General features: G+C 41.3%; 1 protein-coding gene across 1 annotated transcript; it reads left to right on the top strand.

The window, feature by feature from the left end:
- Nucleotides 1–243: 243 nt before the first annotated feature.
- On the top strand, nt 244–21,844 carry dchs2 (dachsous cadherin-related 2). Its single transcript, XM_016664405.1, has 16 exons — nt 244–2,462; nt 4,463–4,654; nt 4,742–4,973; nt 5,967–6,203; nt 10,588–11,616; nt 11,690–11,877; nt 12,585–12,684; nt 12,756–12,925; nt 13,484–14,327; nt 14,835–15,074; nt 17,463–17,597; nt 18,467–18,676; nt 19,660–20,520; nt 20,605–20,718; nt 21,391–21,602; nt 21,689–21,844. Exons 1-16 carry the CDS (start codon nt 717–719, stop codon nt 21,842–21,844), a joined length of 6,666 nt encoding a protein of 2,221 aa, XP_016519891.1. The 5' UTR covers nt 244–716.
- Nucleotides 21,845–22,213: the final 369 nt, after the last annotated feature.

Genomic DNA, 22,213 nt, shown 5'->3' with positions numbered 1-22,213 from the left:
AGTAACTGATCAACATTTAATCATTACAACACATCTCAATTATTTAAATTCAGGGTTCTTACATAGTCTAGAAAAGGACGTGTGTGTGTGCGTGCGCGCGCGTGTGTGTTTCTGGCACTCAGGCCTTAAAAATACAAATTTTATTTAATTTCTTTTTCACCAGCAGAGGGAGCCGCTTCAACACTCTTGCCAAAGCGAAATAGCTTGTTGAACTATGTTAAACTATTAATAATTTATTTATAGCCCTCATTTCACTTCATTTGATAAGAGTAATCACAGATTTTCTCCATAACCGATAGGGTTACACGGTCTCTGTCTCTCTGGTCTCCTGTTTCTAGTGCAGAACTAAAAGGCCACTTGCCAGCAGGGTAATCTGCTGTCCTAATTACATTTGAAGCAATCACGGCCACAGATGGGGCCGATCTGCGTGGGGCCCGGTGTTACAGCCTGCAGGGAGGAGCTATCAGTGCGCAGACTGGACTTTAGGATGTGCCGCATTGTGTGAGATGTTCCAGCGGAATTACGCAGCATCGTGCCAGAAGTTCAAGATTTCAGTTTTCCTGGAAAAACAACTTAAATACAAATGGATATTTACTGGAGTCTGCGAAAATACGAGATAAGTTCACCAGCTTTTGTTTTTAAAGTGGTTTTAAAACGCGACTGACGCGAAAAAGATGTAGTTTTTCTTCACCTTTTACTGAAAGGATCTCAAAGCCATGAGTGAAGGAGTCATGGGCGGAAGGAATGCGCCAGTTGCGCTCCTCCAGGTGTTCCTCCTGGCGCTGTTTTGCGCGCAGTCGCTCGGACGGGTCTTCAACCTGACGCTGACCGTGAAGGAGGGCCTGCCCGCTAAAACCATCGTTGGAGATCTGGGAGCGGTCCTGAGCGCGCCGAGCACCGGCTTCTTCATCTCAGAGAGCAGAGACTCGTATGTGTTCAGAGACCTGGAGATAGACGCGGACACGGGCATCATCTCCACGGTGGCGGGCCTGGACAGGGAAAGCAGAGACCGGTACGAGTTCGTGGCAGCTACTCTCACAGGAGAGATGATACGGGTGAGGATAGAGGTGGAGGACGTGAACGACCACTCACCTGTGTTTCCCAGAAAGGAAGTGGAGCTGGGAATCTCAGAGCTGTGTCCACCGGGGAGTCGCTTTCCGCTTGAAGGCGCAGCAGACCGGGATGAGGAGGAGTTCAGCACGCGGGGATACAGGATCAGAGAGAGTGAGATGGAAGAATTGTTCCACTTGGATTTTCGAATCGGATCTGAGAAGCAGCACAGCCTAGATCTGGTCCTGAACAGCAGAGTAGACAGAGAAACACAGGACTTCTACACTCTGACCATTGAGGCCTTTGATGGGGGGATACCAGCCAGGACTGGGACAGTCCAGGTTGACATCCGCATCCTGGATGAGAACGACAACCCTCCTGTGTTCAACCAGAGTGAATACCACAGCTCAGTACGTGAGGATGCTCCCATCGGGTTCATTGTCTCTCAGGTGCTGGCCAGCGACCGTGACCTGGGTGACAACAGCAGGATCACTTATGAGATCAATAGGCGGCAGAGTGACCCCAACCATGTGTTCTCCATTAATGAAACCACAGGATTTATTTATTTGAACAAGCCGCTGGATTTTGAAATTCAACCGTTTCATGAGCTGATTGTCAGAGCCAGAGACGACGGTACTCAGCCTGAGTACAGCAGCACCTTTGTTGGTGTCAAGGTGCTTAACATCAACGATAACAGCCCCACCATCAGTGTGCTGTTCCTCAGTGAGACAGGAGAAGCTGTGGTGTCAGAGGCAGCCGCCGTTGGGGAATACGTGGCCCGGATTTCTGTGTCAGATCCAGACCTGGAGGAGCGCGGAATCAGCGTCTCTCTTGAGGGAGGAGATGGGAAGTTTACCCTGAAGCAAACAGATGATTTTCTGTATGCGTTGTGTGTCAACTCTGAGCTGGACAGGGAAGAAAAGGATCTGTATGAACTGAAGGTGCAAGCATCTGATTCTGGAAGCCCTCCTCTGAGCAGTGAGACACTTCTCCTCCTGAAGGTGTCTGATGCCAACGATTGCCAGCCGGTCTTTGAACAGGATGTGTACACTGTCAACATCGCTGAGGATGCTCCTGAGGGGAGCTCCCTCATACGAACAAGGGCCCGGGATGCTGACGAAGGCGTCAACTCAAACATCAGATACTCCATCCTGAAGTCACACCAGGACGGCCTGGTCGCTATTGACCCGACCTCTGGCCTGGTTACCACGGCCGCAGGCCTCGACAGGGAGACTCAGATGGAGGTGTGGTTCCTGGTGCTGGCAGAGGATGGAGGGGAGCCATCTTTGTCGTCTACTGCTACAGTCACAGTGCTGGTGGAGGATGTGAATGACAACGAGCCGGTGTTCCAGCAGCAGCTGTACAACGTGTCCATACCTGAGCACATGGACACTGGAAGCTGCTTCATACAAGTATGCTATAGCTAGCTATCTTGAAATTTGTATGTTCCAATTTTGAAATCTATATTCTTAGGTTCTCCTTTTTTTTTTTTGTTTTTTACAAGATTTGCTGTCACTAAAATCCATCCATCTTCTTCTGCTTATCCGGAGTCGGGTCGCAGGGGTAGCAGCCTAAGTAAGGAGGCCATGATCATAGATGAGGTCATGGTAGAAAAAGCTCATAATCATAGAAGAGGGTAGGAACTTATATCGACCGGTAACTAAAATAAATAATCAAATAAACTTTAAGCTGAAGCCTTGAATCTAGGGCGGCACTGACTGCAGTTTTCTGGCCGATCACCAATCTTTAAGAAGCCTGACCTGCCGATTCTGCTGATTTGATTTTAGCAAATACCAAATTTTTTTGTCTCAAAAAATATATTCCTTGCTAAATAAATTTCTTGCTAAATATAGCAAGAAAGTTGCTGAGACAGCAAAAGTTGGGTGACTTTTAACTACAAACTTGCAGACATGATCTGGTGGGCCGGTCTAACAGTCAAACCTCTCCCAGCAGAGCAGAAGAGGACAGTGGATAATTTTTAGACCTTTCCAGAAGTCGATCAAATCGGCTTTACATGTCAGTATCGGCCGATCTCGCAAAATTGAGAGATTTATCAACTAGTCGATTTATTGGTGCACCCCTCCTTGAAAACTACTTTTCTACCCTCACATTTTCATTAGAAAGAAGCTTTTAAATGAAAGCTAGAGATCCTCACAGTCGAGTCCTTTTTGTGCTGAGTGGATTTTTTTTTTCAACTCTTGAGACAAAAGTAGCTCTGGGTCTGACAACACAAAGGCATCAGTGTTGTTTCACCAACAACACAGTACATCCCAGGCTTTCAGCTCAGCTTCGTGGTTTTCATATGACAGACTCGATGCGCCGTGCCACTCTCCTGCAGCCCGGCACCAACATATGCTAATTACAAAAAAACCTCTCTAATCACGGCACAGAATTGATTATAGGTAATGTCTGAAGGGACTTTTGCATTAGGTGAGAACTATGTAGTTCTGTTTTTATAAATGAATACAACATGCCTTTAGTGAGTGAATGAATAAGTGAGACGTCAGGTATTTTTTCTCATATATTTATTCGAAAATATATGAGAATGTTGATCACCAACACACTGCTATCAGTGTGTTGGTGATCAGTGTGCTCTAGTCCACGTTTCATTAGACTCTGGCCTGATGTCTGTAAAACATCCCGTGACCAGAGTTCATTCATTCTGAGCTGTTATCTTCTTTATGGCCTGGAAATGATCTGCCTCACTGTAAATCTGCCTCTTGTCTTGGTCGTAGGTGGACATGAAAGAAACTGTCGGTACTGAGGTGTTTCTTACTGTTTCTTTGAACTACACAGCGATGACACTCCTCGCCCTTTGACTTCCAAAGATTTTTTTTTTTTTTTTGCACTTTTATTATGTTGACCTTCACTAACGGAATAACTCATTATATGATTCACAATTTCCAGAAATGTGCAGTTAAAACAAACTAGAACAACTATGATTACATGAGAACACATTAAAACAAAACTAAGTAGCATTTTGTAAAATGGAAAAATACAAGGTGGATTTTGTTATGGTCAAATGGATTAATTAAGTATATAATTTTAATTCTAAAAATAACTTACTTTACCTGTTTTTTTTACTATTGTGAGAGTAGTATATGTTTTTCCTCATATATTTATTCAAAAAGCCGAGTTGTGTGTTGGTGATGGTAAGACCAGGAGTGAAGGTTGTTGTACTTAAACATCACCTGACTGATACAATCGTTTAGGACAGATTTTTTTTTAATTATTAAATCCTCATTTTTAATTAAAAAAACAAAAAACATCTGCTTTATGAAAAACAAAGCAGATGTTTGTTTTTCACAAACATCACAAAAAAACATCAGACATGTGATTTGTCTGAACCGATGTGCCTTTTATAATATTTTAACACAAGTATATATGAAAATTGTGTTTATCTTTGCTTTAGGTTGTTGCCACGGACGCAGACAGCCCTGAGTTTGGTGCTCTGCTCTACTCCCTGTCGGATGGATTCGACAGTCAGGAAAGTCATCCTCTTTTCCAAATCGATCCTCACACAGGAGAGCTGTGTGTCTCTCAGGATATCGATCGGGACGACGGGACGAGTGTCCATGACATTTTGATCAAAGCTGAAGATCCAGTGAGTGGAATCAAGATCATGATTGAGAGATGATGTCAAAGTTTTCTTAAATTTTCTTAGTTCTAACTCTTTTTGTTTCTCGTTCAGGGAGGCCTGAGTGCTCAAACATATGTTCACATTGAGATACAAGACTTAAATGACAACGCTCCAGTGTTCAGTCCTGAGGAATACACCGTGAGCATCAGCAGCCATGCACCTCCTGGTACCGAGGTGGTCAATGTCATCGCTACGGACCAGGACTCCGGCCGGTTCGGACAGGTTACCTACGAAATTCATCCAGGAGACATGTCCAGTTTGTTTACACTGGATACACACACAGGTGGACTATATTTGTATTTTAAAACTGTAAAACTATACTTCATTAGTTTTGTCTGTAGTTTTGACACCCACCTCTGTCATCACTACACTGTTCACCAGTTCATTCCAGAAACGGTTTTAAAATGATTGACTGCAGAGTCTTGAATGAGCAAGTTATTTTTTATCTCAGATTTACTCTATTATCAATCCACCAGCCAAGTTTAATGTCAACAAGGACCAATCCTCTCATATAGCCGCTATTGAACAATATGTTTGTTACTTAAATCTTGTTTATTGCTTTAAAAAAACACCTTTAATTAAATTGGACACTTTTATTGTGCTTTATGCTTCAATACATATAGTTTTGTTTTTGACTATTTAATCCAGCATTAGGGGCAACATCAACATCTTAGCTCAACATTTTAGGTTTATTTAACATTTTTATTGTGTTGAGCACTTTACAAGTTTATCTAAAATGAATTATTTTAAATGAATTCCCACCTTACGTCACCTTATAAAGCTTGTTCTTCTAAGAAGCTCCTTTATTAACTTAGGGTTGTATATAAAATGTTATAAAAATGGCTTCTAAGCTTGATTTGTTGCACAGATTCACTTGTGTTTAAGTAACCTGTTTGAGTGTCAGTTGTTTTCAGGGATAAACGCCTTGTTAGCTGCTCTAAATCCCCATGATATGATTCCAAGTGTCACCACTCAGCAGGGGTGGAGCACAAAGCTTAAAAGCTTTGGATCCCAGTGTGGTCAGGGGTAAAACTAGGTCTATGCACAGCTACAAAGAATTTAAAAGTTGCGAAAAAAGAAAATACATCATCAACTTGTGTTTAACAATGCTCTAAATGCCATTTTCTAACATGAAGTGGTTGTTTTGATGATTATTCAGAGAGCTAGATTAAAGAAATAAAAAACAGCTAGATGAATCTGTTATTTTTGCATCATCCTAGTTATATGAAAATACTAAGCAAACTCTACCTGATTTATTTCTGAATTTTTTTTGTAGGAATGCTCTTCTTGAACTCTTCTCTGACACACTTGGGTGCAGCCAGCATGAAGCTCCTAATAACAGCGCAGGATGGAGACGGCTTGTCTTCAGCCAGACCCGCAGAAGTCACTATCAACGTTGTCCAAAGTGCTGAGGCTCCAGCGGTGTTCCTGAGGTCGCGCTACGCCTTCACAGTGCCTGAAGACGCACCGCTGGGAACATCTGTGGGAACAGTGGAGGCCAGCAGCCTGAGCGGTGAGTGGAGAAGGAAGCAGAAGGCGTCTATAAGCAGTAGTAATCAGATTACACTTACTTTATTGCATGCTGAAAATCCAATTACGCATACTGAACAGCAGTATTGCATTGCCTTTAGTGTTAATTGCATCTGTGATTTGCATCTAATTCTCCATGATTTATGAATAAAATGAACATGAATAGTATCTGCACCAAGCTGAGCTGAACTGCTCAGGTTTTGGGTGTTTTCTAGACAGCTTCTCCTGATGTGTGTACAAGCACTCACATATCACAATATATCTGGTGCAAAAGTATGAACTAATATTATAAATCTAAGTGATTGTTCAGTTAACACTGTGATTTACATTGTTTTTGATGTAGATTAAACAAAAATAAATTAAGTTTAGCTGCCTTCCTGAACCCAAACACCTCAATGTTAAAGAGGCTGCATTATGTAAAATGAAACTTTTTTTTTTTTTGTAGATATGTTTATTAATTTTTGTTTAATAGCAACAACAACAAAACACAGAACAAAACAAAAGCACAGCAGTGCAGTCCATAGGAGACAGAAAAAAAAAAAGATAAAATAGGGGGGCACACATATTTCCGTCATTATATAGTTCACATCTAACCATTTATAAATGCTCGAGACAGGATGGTAGACACGTGTCCTTCAGCATAGTCCAAGAAGGGCTTCCATATCCGTCCACATGTGTCGGTCTTAGAGTGGACTAGGCATGTTAGAAAGTTGAGAGGGATATATTCCAAAACAAGTTTCTTCCACCCAAAAATAGTAGGAGATTTATTAGAGATCCATTGTAACAAAATATTCTTTCTAGCACAGAAAATTAGGACATTATACAACTTACTCTTGTTTTGATTTTGAATATGTTTATTTGGTAAACCAAGGAGAAGAGATACTGGATCAAGATCGATATTAGTTTTGATAATTATCCTAGTCTCAGCCAGAATTGAAACGTTTTTTAAACCTTACATCATTGATTCTTATATGCATGTTTGAGAAATCTTTTAATCTCCACAGCCACTGCACAAAATGCCTCCCTCCCATTCAGCTCCTTCAGACTAGCTAGCAGAAATTAGCCAACACCTGGTGGAACTGTGCATCAGTTGAGCTCATCATAGAAGCTGCTTCTCAGTGAAACGCTACCAGCGTTGTTTTTACCATGTTGTGAAGACTTCCTGAAGGTGGAGTTTCAGAAAGAGAGAGTTTTCAAAGAGACAGAGACCCAATTGACCAACTCAATAATAATAACTGAAGTTAACATAGTTACTTTATTGGGCTATAAAACGATACTATGTGCCTGGAAAACACATAATACTGCCCCTTTAATAATCTAAACCATCCAAATGAATACAGTATGCATATGCTTAAAATGTCTGGTGCAATTGTTGTGCTGACAATGTATTTTTAAAACTACATGGAAAAAAATCAAATTGTAAAGCAAACCTTATTAGACACACATTAAAACAGAAAAACAAAATAATTAAGCATCATGTTGCAATTCTGAGGAGAGTCTCCATTGGACATCATTTGGTTCTTCTACAGAGCAGCAATGAGCAAACTGATTTTACTGGGCTTGTTCCCTCTGGAACCATCCTACACCCACCAGCTCCTCTAATCATTTACACAACATGAGCAGTAAAGTTGGTACTTTGTGATCTGGTAGTGATTTCAGGAAAACATTAATTTAGTTTTGTTCATCTCAAGAGTCAGCTTTAACCAACACAGTGATCCCTGCAGCAGGAGGCTCAGCCTGGGTTTTCTTCTGTCACCATTCAGGGTCCAGACCTGTGGTTCTGGACCTGTGGTTCTGGACCTGTGGTTCTAGACCTGAGACTGTCCACTTTGTGATTAAGGAATTCTTGACATGTCTGTTGAACCTCAGATATCAGCTGCTTACATCTGGCTCTGGCAGTGGACGCCTGATGGTTCCTCTCCTTGGCATCCAGAACCAAAGTGTGAAACAATTTAAAAATGTTGTCTTGCTATTTTTTTTTTACTGCAGGTGGAAGAAGGAAAAACAGTTTGCTGGAAATTTAAAGATTAGACGTTGAAATAAATATTATGCAACTAAGTCTTTAAATGAATTAGACTTTTCTTTGATTCTGATCAGGTTCTCCTTGTGGTTCTTGTTCTGAGTTAATCTATTAATCTATTAGCATATCACATTTAGTGTGAGTCAGCACTGCTTGTTAGGCTCAGAGAACAGCTCTTTATTGCCAATACAGAGCTGTTAGGAACAAAATAAGTTCTACTATTTTTAAAATGCTGTGGTTTGGGGGATTACACAGAGAAAAAGAGAGATAAAATTCAAACGAAAATAGTACTGACTGGAGGTAGTTTGGTCCTTGAGGTTTATCAAGATCTACTGAAAAATCCCGTTAAGGAAAAGAGAAGTTTGCATTCATTTCAAAAAACATCGTCACCAGGATTAAAGATGACATAAACACCAACAGGGGAACTGAAAAATTCAAATCTACAGACAAAAAAACTGAGCAAAATGAATAAATAATAATAAACATAATTTCACTGAAATAACTAGGAGCACACTGAACTAAATATGATTTACAATTCTTAAGGCAAATAGATAAACAACAAGCCCAGAAAACCCCCAAACGACTGAAGATCCTGATTGTATAAAACGAAAAATAGTCCATTTGAAGGGCAATGAAAGGTGACACAAAATGGATTAGACAGGATTTGTCTTGTTTGTGACAAAAACAATTACAGATATCAGTCGAACTGACATCCAGAATAAAAAAAAGAGTGAGAAATTTCTATTGTTTTCTTTAATCATACACACGTCAAATCAACATTATTTACCATGTCTCATAATATTGTCATGAACATACAGTTATTAAACAGCTTATTATGTATGATTTTTTTGCTCTGTTTTATAAATATGTGTGTTTGAAGGTTTCCAGGATTATTCTTACATAGACATGCTGCTCCACACGACTCATTAGTTAAAGCACTCAGCCACACACACCAGACAGTCATTTAAGGCTCTCTAATCAACTTACAGACTAACACTTCAGTCTAAAGTAGAAACAGCAGGGGCCAGCCAGTGTTAAGCTCTATGCTTGTTTCAGTAGGTTGTAACTGAAACAGTGTGTGTGTTGAGATGCAACACACACACTGAGGAGATGATTGAGATTATTGGGATTTTCTGACCTATAAGGTAATTAATGTACTCTGTGTGTGTGTGTGTGTCTTTAGGTGTGTGTGTGCATGTGTGTGTGTGTGTGTGTGTGGGGGTGTGTGTGTGTGTGTGTGTGTGGGTGTGTGTGTGTGTGTGTGTGTGTGTGTGTGTGTGAGAGAGAGAGAGAGCTTACATTTGTTACACTGTAAGCACCATTTCCTTGTGCTGTGTTGTTTTGGGGTCATAAGTCAAGTTTCAGGCTAAGGCGTCAGTTGAGTTTAGGTTAGTTTTCGGGTTACTGGTAATGGTTAGTTTTACAGTGTAGGTCAAGATTAAGCTATAGAAATGAATTAGTCTTTGTAAAGATAGAGAAACATAATGTGTTTATATTCATAAGAAGTATGAATCCATGTTGATGATCCGGTTGTACAGAGTCTGTATCTCGCAACATGTGACATTATTTTGTTTCTATAAATAGTAACCCTGATGGGGTTGACCTCAGTCAGACGTCTCTTATTTCAATCACTATTTTATGACAGATTTTGTTCAACATTATAAAATACACTAGCACTTTAATACCTACCCCCATATTGATTTTATTTGTTATTTTTATTGCATTTTTCTCTTTAATGAAATTTTATTATTATTGTTTGCATGTTGTGTTCTTTGTTTCATGAGACTACAGACAGAAATTAGCATCTTACTACATTGCCACATTGTATTTGTGGCAATGTGGTACATTCATTAATGTGCATTGTCCCATTCAGATAAAATCAGTTCAGTTAAATACATTTTCTATATTATTATGATTCTAAGTAGTATTTATTCATCATCAGGTCATTAGCAGGTATTTCAAAACCTTTCTTTATATGGTGGCTGTTATTTTTTTTTCCTTTTTTTCTCACCAGTTGTAGTTGGCCAAGAAATAATTTATAAATTCATCTAGAAATGGGAACATTTTGTGTTTTTGCCATAGGTTGTTGGTAAAAAAAAAAAGAAAGATCTGCTTTAATCCATTTTTTTGTAAAACTGTTCGTTCTGTGCAGACACAACACTGATGCATCCCTTCAGGAGTCCTTATAAGCCTGAATAATTCATAGTTTAGAGTTTAGTAGCTTGACAAAAAAAAGTCACGAAAAGTACTAAACAGAAATTTGTTGGAGATGTTTCATGCTGACACTAAAAAAAGTCTAGATAAAACTCCACCATGTATTGAAAAGCTTTATTTCATGTCTTTCCAGATTCAACGGAGCCCGTTTCTTACCGAATCTCTTCTGGAAACCTTCACAGTTGGTTTTCTGTCCATCCAAAGTCTGGTGTGATCAATACCATGAAACCTCTGGACCATGAGTCTCAGCCTTATGCCCTGCTGTTCCTTCAGTCCTACACAGACACTTCTCCTATTTACAGCACCACCCAGGTCAACATCACCATCACTGATGTCAATGACAATGCCCCTGTGTTTCCCAAGAGGAAAGACACCATCACTGTTTCTCGAAGCACTCGGCCTGGAACAGTGCTGTTCATCGCTCACGCACATGACCATGACAGCGGTGCCAATGGCATAGTGCAGTATCATCTGAAAAGCAGCAGAAGTGAAGTGTTTGCCATTGACTCAAACCTTGGAATGGTTAGACTTAATAAGAGCTTACATGTGAGCCAACAGCAAAGATACAACCTGGAAATCTTGGCAAAAGACGAAGGAAAACCTCCCCTGAGCTCCACCCTGACCCTTTCGGTTAACATTGACCACACAGCTGCAGATGACAGCCTGGCCTTTGAGACGCTGGTCTACCAGGTGGAGATAGGGGAAGGCTACCGCAAAGACTCCCGCGTCATCCAGGTGAGGGCGCACCGCACCCGAGGGTCTCACACTTCAAACTCAGGTCTCACTTACTCTTTGGAAGCAGAAGCTGGGTTCCCTCCGCCTCCTTTTCACATCCACCCAAAGTCTGGATGGTTGTATCTCTCCAGCAATCTTGACTTTGAGACCGAGTCAAGATATCGTTTTCAGGTGTTGTCCACCTGTGGAGAGGCTTCACTGGCCAATGTCACAGCAACAGCAATGGTGAATGTACTGGTGCTGGACGTCAATGACAATCCCCCAGTGTTCAGCAGTGATGTGTACTACTTCACTGTATCAGAGGGGTCATCTCCACAAGGCCTGGTGGGAACAGTCAGAGCCAAGGATAAGGATTCTGGGAAGAACAGCCAGCTGTCCTACATCCTCCTCTCAGATGGGAAATACTTCCGCATCAATGCTAAAACAGGTAAAAATGGTTTTATTACCAGCACCAGCCAGCTGTTTCCTCTCCTCACTCGTTTTTCTCTTCTCTTTTTAAGGTGAAATCATCAACTGGGTGGCGCTGGACCGGGAGCAACACAGCCAGCACAGCCTGACCGTTATGGTGACAGATCAAGGTCACCCTCGTCTCAATGCCACCGCCAATGTTCATGTCCTGGTCACTGACATCAATGACAACACTCCACAGTTTAATCATCTGCCTTCCAGCAAAGAGCTGAATGTTCCTGTAAGAAATTTGACTTAGATGGCAGTATGAACGAACTGAGTTTGGAGAATCACAGCGTGGTTCTGATCAGAGTTTAAATGCTTCTACAGTGGTTTTTGTGCACCTTTATACTGAAATTATGTTAGCGCTTGTGTTAAACCGAAGTGTGTGTTGCAATGTAGCAAAGAACACACAACGTGGATGTGAATCCCAACATAGGAAACTGTCTTTTTTCAGGTTACTTCAAATGGCCTTAAAAGGATCACAGATTTAGTCACATAAACCTCATCATTGGGCTTTTAGTATCTCATTCCACAGTCAGTTCAATTCACAAAAACCTCATAGAGTTGTTAACTCTCCTCTCTCTGACGAGCTGCACACTGTTATAACATGCAGAATTGCTCATTTATAAGCTCTATTTTCTGGTATTTGTGAGAGGAGCAAAAAACACATCTGCACTGTTTACCCAATTTAATTGTCCATCTGTTGTTAACTTCTGTCGAGCATGTTGTGTTACACTAGTTTGTAAAAAAAAATAGCTAAAAATGACTTTTTGGATAAATAACCATTTAGTGCAAAAGTATTGATGATGTAAAAGTGAATAAAATCTTTGCTCGAACTGATTTAGAGCTTCAAGTGGCGCCACACACAGCAACAGAAAACCAGAGCAGAACCATCTCTAAATGTGCATTCATGTACATATTATTCACGTTGTGTCTTTATTGCAGATATGGGCAGGCGTACCTGCAGGATTCTTGGTGACCAACATGTTTGCCAAAGACTTGGATGCTGGAGAGAATGGAACCGTCACCCATTCACTAGTAACAGGTGAGTGTGAAACGTGTTCTCTGCTGCGCAAAAACATGAGTGAGATCCTGAATGTTCTTGTTCTCTCTCAGTTGGATCAGAGGAGAACGGTCTCAGGCACTTTGAGATTGACAGTAAAAATGGAGACATCAGAACCACGCAGCTCTTCAGTCAGAGAACTGAACCATTTTACACTCTCAAGATAACAGCCAGGGATGGTGGAACCCCATCTCTGGAGGACACAGCAGTGGTTCACATACAGGTACCTTCCATATGCCACATCCATCCATCCATCCATTATCTTCTGCTCAATCTGAGGTCGGGTTGCAGAGGCAACAGCCTAAGCAGAGAGCTCAGAAACTCTCCCATCCTGGGTCTTCCTCGAGGTCGCCTCCCGGTGGAGGGAGGCCTTATTAAAAAATTTCACAATTGGTTTCATTTTTAAGTTACAAACATTTGTATTTTATTCAGATTCTATGTTCTTTAGCTGACTCTTGAAGGCATTTAGGTGCACTGGATTTTATTTAAGTTTTTCAGAGTAAAGGGGGCTCAGTACAAATGTACATGAAATTTTATTGGTTTCAACATTTTGAAAATCATTAATAATTATTCTTCAGTTTTACAATCACACATGTTGGTCTTCCACATGGAAATAAGATATATTTAGTTAGTGGTTGTAGCCTAAAATAGAAGACATCTTATTGGTATGAATGCTTTGCCACAGTAACTTTTTATTTTAGTCTTTGTCCAATTTGAAGTTATTTTCTTTTTTTCTCAGTTTACAAGAAAACACATTTAATTTGGTGCATTTCTGCTGCAGGTTTATGGGTTGGAGGATGAGTATGGCAGCTCATATCAACAAGCAGTGAGGCATTTCTCGGTTAGGGAGGACGCCGAACCTGCAACGGTCATCGGCTCGGTCAGCGTTTCGGATAAAGGCAGGTTTCAGTATAGCATCGCCGAGGGAGATGGGAGCATTTTCTTTGGAATCGACGGCACGTCTGGCGACATCTATGTCAACCAGCCACTGGACTACGAGTCTGCCAAGCAGTACTTCCTGGTGGCTCGAGTGGAAGACGTCGGTGCATCTGTTGGCTTGAACATTTCTGTGCTGGTGAGCGTGACGGTGGAGGATGTGAACGACCACGCCCCCTGGTTCCCCAACAAACTGCTGATGTTCGGTCTGAGGGAAGACGCCGCTGTTGGATCGTTGGCCTTTGCTTTTCATGCCAGAGACACAGATGGGACTTTTGCAAACAGTGCCCTTCGCTACACTCTGACCTTTGACCCTGAAGTCAGTGGATCAACCCCACACTTCCCCTTTCACATGAACTCACACACAGGTGCAATGACAGTTGCGGCACCGTTAGACCGTGAGAGCACGCCGACGTTTGTTTTTACTGTCGCCGCCACAGACCAGGCAGAGAGGATGGATGAGCGTAAACAGACGTCAGTGACGGTCCGGCTCCTCCTGCTGGACGTGAACGATAACCGGCCTGTGTTCGTGTCTGCTCACTCCGTGCAGCTGATGGAGGACACGGAGGTGGGCAGTCTGCTGCACCATTTTGTGGCAATAGATGGTGATCAGGGGGAGAATGGACTGATCTCCTACTCCATTATAAATGGAAACAAGAAGGGATTCTTCTCACTGGAAGAGAAAACTGGTATTTGTTTGTTTTTGTGCATAAACTAGATGAGCATGAAATAAATAAGTTACATGTTTTAAATATTATTCTTACCCCAAAGCAAAATGTATTTTTGATGGTATGAATTCCCCTTTTTTCACATTTTGACATGTTACAGCAACAAACAAGGCATTGTTTGGTATCATATGATGCTCCCAAACGGTGCACACATTGGTCAAATGGAAGGAAAAATACATCTGAGATCAACAGCTGAGGTTTGAGAAGAGCTGCACTTAAGAACAATATTAACTATTGGAAAGCCATCGTTAACGAGCCATATGTAATATTGGGACTAGAAAAAAGGTTCTCAAGATAAATGAGCCCAAAACTGAACTTTTTGTCTACATCCAAATCTCCATAACAGAAAAGTAATGCTGCTGCAGCCAAGGAAGAATAAATTCTATATTTAGCATTTCTATCATTCTTCCTTTATCACTGGAATATTATTTCCTCAGCTGACTGTTTAAACTCTCTTATCCTCTTTAGGCCTTCTGTTTCTCTCTGCCCCTTTGGACTATGAGACCCAGCGTGTCCACCGTCTGACTGTCCGAGCAGCGGACCAGGGCATCCCCTCTCTGTCCTCCACCCAGACCCTGACAGTGGAGGTGGGAGATGTTAACGACCAGCCCCCCGTCTTCAGTCAGACCACCTATGTTACTAGTGTGGTGGAGAATAAAGGCCCTGGAGAGCCACTGCTCAGAGTCTCTGCCTCTGATATGGATTCAGGTATTGATTATGAGTTACTTACCTACATCTTTCCCTTTAAATATTAAGATTCTAATTAATCAATCCATCCACACTTTTAAGTGTTATTAATAGTATAAAAGGTGAAAAAAACATTTTGATCATTTTTAATGCTTTTATTATTGTGGAACATTATTTTTAATGAATGGCACATTTAGAGCAAGAGCAGATTTGTTCTGCCTGACTAATGCCATTTTCTATGTAAATAAAAAACTAATTAAAATACTTTTTTGAGTAATGCATTTTCTTAAAGAAACTGTCTATCTAACAAAATCGTCTACATCTATTTTATTTCCTTCTCGATCAACATTTCTGAATTATTTTTTTAGATGAAAAACATAAGGTAACAACACTTTCAGTTCTTAATTTCAAAGCCTAATTTTCTTATTGTCTGATTGTAAACATTTCACCAGAATGAAGCATGAATCAGAGAAAAAACAACTTAAGAAAAAAAATAGAAGTCAGTTAGTTTTGAATAAATTACCTTTATGCAGTTTTTTACAGCCTAACATTTAGCTCCAAAACAGTGCAAACAATGTAGGAAATATTTACAATATAAGTATAAATATGCTAATGTTATTTTACACACACATACACCTAATACCACCACATAATTAGTGCATGTTAGAGATCAGGATGGGAAGAAGCTGTTCTGAGTCTGTCCATTTGCATATCAAACATATTCCTTGTAATTAATTTACTTTAATACCTTTAACAGCTTTAAAGCCTGTCTGGGTGGAAATTGCAGTGTTTCTGTACCGTCCCTAGATGGCAGCATCTGCTTCTGGACTTAAAGATTTACAAAGTTACAGCAGGAAAACAAACACATTAAGTTAACATAAAACTCAAAGAGAACAAAATAAAGTTTTAAAAAGTGTATTTTTAAGACTAGTTTCTGCAACTTTCTCAGTTTAGTAATTCAAAGTTTGGAGAAAGTTTATGCCAAAGGTGGTTAAATAACTAAAACTTTGCCATGCCTGCTGACTGACAGCATAACAGTGAATTGAAGTTATGGTTTGCTTGATTTATAATAATCCCGTCAGAATTGCGGTTGATCATAAAGTTTATTCATATGTCCTTTTATCAGCGTCTCTCTCAACCACAGTGCTTATTTTACATCCTGCTAAATTTCATTCATATGATCCTTATTTATGGTTCCTACTCAACACCTTTGTCCCATTTATTTTAACACGTGGGCTCTTGCCCTCCAGAATCACAGTCTGTCTCATGGCTCTGACAGTCGGAGTCTTTTTAAATGCTGGAGGTTGGAGGCTGTGCAGCAGAAGGTTCAGGAGGTGGGGAGGGATTGACTTGAACCAACATTCCTGTGACTGAGAATTGTCCAAGAACAGCAAGCATACGGCTCCTCTGGGAGATCTGAGTGGTCGTCTCTCGTGATGATTGCGGTAATCCAAGCCATCTGTGCCAAAAGAAGCCGCTTTTTTTTTTTCGTTGTTTTTTTTCTTCTCAGATTGCCTCGGCTCGCAGCTCTGGGCGCTCTCCCACCATCTTATTTGATTATTGTTTGTGCTGCTGTTTTCCATAAGCTCCCACCAAAGATATCCATTGTTCTGTGCTTGTGATGATCTGTTTATCCACTTCATGCATGTTAAGCAGTCAAAGGAGATTTTCAGTCTAAAAAAAGGATGACAGTTTCATTTTGTGCTGGTTGGCACATTCAAGCTTTGATCTTGATAGGAAATATGTGATTTAACTGGTTGCAGGTTGGTGGCAAAATGTGATTTGAATCTCGAGTTTTTCATGCACACAGCTAAAGTTACTTTAGGAAACAGTCTGTTATTAGACGTTTCTCTGAGCTCCAGTGAGCCAGTGGAAGGTCTTTACATTTGGGTGATGTTTTCTCGCTTCCTGGTTTTAGCGAGAACGCCAGCAGCAGAACGCTGTCAGCAGCTCAAAACTGCTTAGTAATAAACGATGCTGTTCAAAGAGAACGATCATTAACAGAGGTTTCCTCAAGGCTGAAGACTTTTTGCTGTTATAGACTGTTATGTCTGCCATTCATCAGTCAATTACCACACACAATCAATCAACTTTATTAATACCGTTAGATGGATTTGGTTACTATGAGGTTACTCAGGTTACCAGCTTTACCAGACGGGAAACTTTACATTATCTCAACAATATTCATAAAAATAACAACAATTCAAAAGAGACCGATACTCAATACTATGAAATATTAAAAACCATAAAAACAGTAGAAAATACAAATAAAAAACTAAATTTTCCTCTTTAGGACTAGCTTAAAAATTTAAATAAAAGAAGATCAAATAAAACAATGTTAAGGCTATGCTAAATTTTGATCAATCGAAACAACCTGTGTAAGTCCCTGTCCCGTGTTGTTCCAACCAGAGGACAACGCCGTGGTGTGGTACAGCCTGCTGCCGGGCCCTGGCTACGAGCTGTTCAGCATCAACCCGTACACTGGTCTGATCACCACCACCACCCACCTGGACCGAGAGCAGCAGCAACATTTCACCCTCAGAGGTACAACGCCTGACTACACCCAAACACTGATGAGTTCATCTTTCAGGTCTGACTGCAAGCTCCAGACAGAACCAGGCCCAAACCTCCGAGTGAACATTTCTAACCACCGTCCCACCATGCAGCTCATCATTACATTTGTTTCCCTTCTGATCTTTTATTTTCAGGCAGATGATAGTAAGGTTGAGTCTTTCAAATGATAATAACGCAGCCTGATTGCATTTCAGTCTGTTTCTTATCAATTCATAAAGAGGTCTGCCTTCAGTGTGAGGGTGAACTGATCCAGCAGGCTGATTTATGTTGAAGGAAGCTGAGGGTCTGACCGGTGTGCATGTCCAGCCTGGGCCGACTGCAGCCTTCTGTTTGCTTTCACTCTCACGTGGCTGCATGCTGTAATTACGCTCACCACCCGTCCAGCCGTGGTTAGTGATTAAAAACGCTTTCAGATGTTTTATAACAATATTTGTACAGTCACCAGTAGGACGAACAATTAAATCCAATAATAAAATCTTAATGACAGGAAACCTTGAACGTGAAGTCGAGCCAAAATCACACAGGAGTTTTTGTCAGGAAATACTAAAATATGTGGTGACAATTATCCCAGCAGGAAGAATTTTCTTTAAAAAAAAAAAAAAAGATATTTTAGACTGTGTATTAAAAGCTGTATGGATGCTTTTATCTTTTTATCTATTTTTCTTTTCTTTCTTTTATTTTTACTAAATAATAAATACCTAAGCTCAATTTCTTGGTCTGGAGGAGCAAACCCCAAATGTCCCTCTGAGCTCCAGGTTGTTTCTGTTGCATTGTGTCAGTCTGTCTACTAACTGTCAAGGTTTCCCTTATAAAGACTCATTTGTGATTTCTGTCTGCAGTCCAGGCTCGGGACAACGGTTTCCGTCCTCTGTTGGGGACAGCCACAGTCTTGTGCTCCATCCTGGACGACAACGACAACCCTCCAGAGTTTATGCAGCCACTGTTCCAGATCAGCCTGCCAGAAAATCTTTCTCCTGGAGTTATACATACAGCTCTTGCCTCTGACCCTGATCTGGGAGAAAACGGCACCATCCACTACTCTGTAATAGGTAGGTTTAAAAATTCAGAGCTTAATCTCAAAATTTCTGTTTTTTTATCAGAATTTTACTCCTCCTTCTTTTCTATGTGCACTGGCCCTAATACACCGACGTAGAAAAGTGTGTTACTGTGAAATGTGGTTTTTCAGAAATACATGTCTGAAAAGTGTGGCATGCCTATGTATTTAGGGCCCTAAGTCACCTTCCACTACAGTTAAAGCTGCAGATGTTGGGGGAGGAAAACTCTTCTTATCAGCTTTTCATATCCACTGCTCATTTTCCTAAGCAAAGTAGAACAAGCTCATCTTTGAGCATCAATTTTCAGGCTTTTGCACAAATTTTCAAATAAATTTAGTTCTGAACTTTGACATTTCCAATCCAACAGATTAATATAACTTTGATGTAACCATTCCATTGTTCCATCCTGTATGGTGGACCTCCGCTGTAGCCTGAAGTATTTTCAAGCTTTTGCCTTGTTTTGCGTTGTGTTTAACCTCCTTCATCTTAAGAGTAGCATCCACACAGCATGATGCTGCCACTGTAATGGTGGTGTTTTCAGCATGATGTGGAGTGTTAGATTTCCAGCATGTAGAGTTTTGCATGTAGGCCTCAAATTTCTCCCAATGCACAGCCTTTTTACGTTTACTGTGCTGCTAAATAAATAAGAGAAATGCACAAAAACTGTAATTTTCCTTCCAGTTCACATTTTTGTACGACTTTTTGTTGGTGTGTAACCTAAAATCCCAATAACATATTGCACTCTGTGGTCGTAATGTAATAAAACATTAAAAAGTTTAAAGGATATTAATTTTTATTTTTTTTACGGTTTTGTGTTTGTTGTTTCCATTTTTTGTTTGCTGTTTTTTAAAAATTGCTCACACTTCACTGGAATTTTATGATATCAATGTTTTATCTATTTGTAACAACAATCCAAACTGTGATAACCTGAAATGAGCTGCACTCTTTTGGTTCTTTATTTCTTTAAACGACTTTAGGTGAGGACTACGGAGGCCGATTCACAATCAACAGTGAGACCGGAGCGGTCAGCACCATGCAGGCTCTGGATCGGGAGGAAATTCAGAACTACACTCTCACCATTCAGGCTCAGGATTCGGGCCCCGCTCCTCTCAGCTCCACCACGCAGCTTCTCATTCTCCTGCTCGACCAGAACGACAACGCCCCCTCCTTCAGTCCTGAGAGCTACCACGCCTCCGTCAGTGAAGGCTTACCGCCTGGGGCAGAGGTCTTGCAGCTGACCGCCTTCGATCCCGATGAGGGTCCCAACGGAGAAGTGACCTACACCCTGACAGATGACAACAGCCAGGGGGCTTTTTCGGTGGATCCCTTCACCGGAGTGGTCCGCACCACCAGGTCTCTGGACAGAGAGAGCCGGGCTCTGTACACCCTGAAAGCCGTGGCCACAGACGGCTCCGCTCAGGGCCCACTGAGCTCTGTGGCTTCACTGACCATTGAGGTGGACGACGTCAACGATAACGCGCCCGTCTGTGACCAAAACCCACTTCATGCCTGGGTCTCCATTAGGACCCAACCAAATCAGATAGTGACCACAGCGGTTGCTACAGACGCTGACCAGGGTGAGAACGGGATGGTCCAGTTCAGGTTTTCAGGCGAGGAGAGTCTGTTTGACATCAACTCCGCTTCAGGAGAGATTTCACTCAGGAGGCGAGTGAGGGCGGGTTTCTCTGGCAGAAAGCTGGAGGTCCTGGTCTCAGACCGAGGACGTCCTCCGCAGACCGCCACCTGCCTGCTGTTGGTCCATCTGAAGGGGGAGCATGACGGGCTTCAGTTCACAAACAAAGTGTACAACGCTACCGTCAAGGAGAACAGCAGAGCAGGTGCGTCTCATCGCCTCTGCTCCAAATGTTTTCAATAAATAATACAAATAAACTGAGCAACATTTTCATGTTATGTTTCTCAAGGTACTTGGATTACAAAAGTGGAGGCCAGTGACGACACCAACGGCAGACAGAGGATAACTTACACCATATTTAGTGGCAACGAGAATGCAGCGTTCTCCATAAACCGCTACACAGGTACAGAGCACATTCAAACTGTTTTATTCCTTTCTTTTTGTTTTAAAGCTGCTGCTGTCACAGTTAGCATTAAAGGGTTAGTGCAGGGAATCTGTAGTGCCTCACACTTGGATGTTTTAACATTTTGTCAAATTACTCCTTACGTCAACTGTTTTTTGTGATTTATCACAAAAAACACAAAGTAGCTCATGAACAAAAAGCACATATGGTTCTAAAAAAAATAAAATAAAATCAGCTGTTGGGGGAATGTATCCATCAGCTGTGCACATCAAGAAGCTGAAGGTTTGGCCAGTTCTTAGTAAAACTGCTCAACCTCAGTCAGATTTAGTGGAGAATGTGTGAGAATCTGTGTTCCAGCGTTGTCTCCGAGTCTTAGTTTGAATTAAACTTATGAATATAGCTGTCACTCTATGATTACATGTCCATCCTGCTGGAAGCTCAACTCCAGTCTCAAATTTGTTTTAGCCTTTAGCATTGACCCATAGTTAGATCCTCCATTTTCGCTTCCCCTGCTGAAGAAAAATATCATTTTTCTGTCTCTGTCTTACGTTCAGTCTATGCTCTAAGCTGTTCATCTGACTGAAAGTAGCTGAGCTAACAGCTTTTAATGGCTTTTGTTTTAGGAGCAGATAATTTTTTTTCTTCACCGCCATTTTTGTCCGTCTTTGTTAGGTGAGATCCGAGTGCAGAAGGAAAATTCCCTGGACTTCGAGGTGAGCCCTCAGATCCAGCTGGTGGTTCTGGCCGACAGTGGGCTGCACACGGCCCACTGCAGGGTCTCCGTCACGCTGCTGGACGTCAACGATAACGCGCCGCTGTTTGAACTCAGCAACTACAGAACGGCTGTTTGGGAGGGACAAGTTCGTAACACCTACGTCATGCAGGTACAGCCACTTTATCCACCGTGTGGACAGATCCAGTAGTAGTTGGGCTTTTCAGTGATTCTTATTGTTTCCTGTATTTCAAACAGGTGTTTGCCTCTGATGCTGACAGCAGTGAAAACGGACAGATTGAGTATTCCATCCTGTCAGGAAACATTAATGAAGCTTTCATTCTGGACTCTGTGAGAGGGATCCTTGCTACCAACGTTCTGCTGGACCGTGAAATAACTCCCTCTTACAGGTAAGAACAGTGTGTGTCAACTAGTGTTAAATAAACTTCTGCTGCTTCAAGTGCTTTAAAATAAAGCCCAGTTACATAGAGAAATATTGATACATTATTTATTTAATATTGAGTCAATAAAACTATCCAGTTTCTTTAATCAGAAGTTAGACCTTCGAGGTTAAAGTGTCTGGTTACTTCCAGATTGTTATAGAAATGAAGTACCTCTTCCTGCAAGCATTTTAGATACATTTTTATGGTATACTTAAGATCTGCAAATACATACTGAGGTCAATCTACATGTAGAATGAGTCTCTCTACTGGTTATGTGACTTCTGAAGTTTGCGCTGTGTTTTATTTAGCAGCAGTCAAAGTGAAGGAGAATCAAAATGCA

This window comes from Poecilia formosa, unplaced genomic scaffold, assembly GCF_000485575.1.
Source record: "Poecilia formosa unplaced genomic scaffold, Poecilia_formosa-5.1.2 Scaffold483, whole genome shotgun sequence".
In the NCBI taxonomy this organism is placed as follows: Eukaryota; Metazoa; Chordata; class Actinopteri; order Cyprinodontiformes; family Poeciliidae; genus Poecilia; species Poecilia formosa.
Note: the sequence above shows the minus strand (reverse complement) of the source record. Positions and strands in the feature narration are given on the sequence as shown.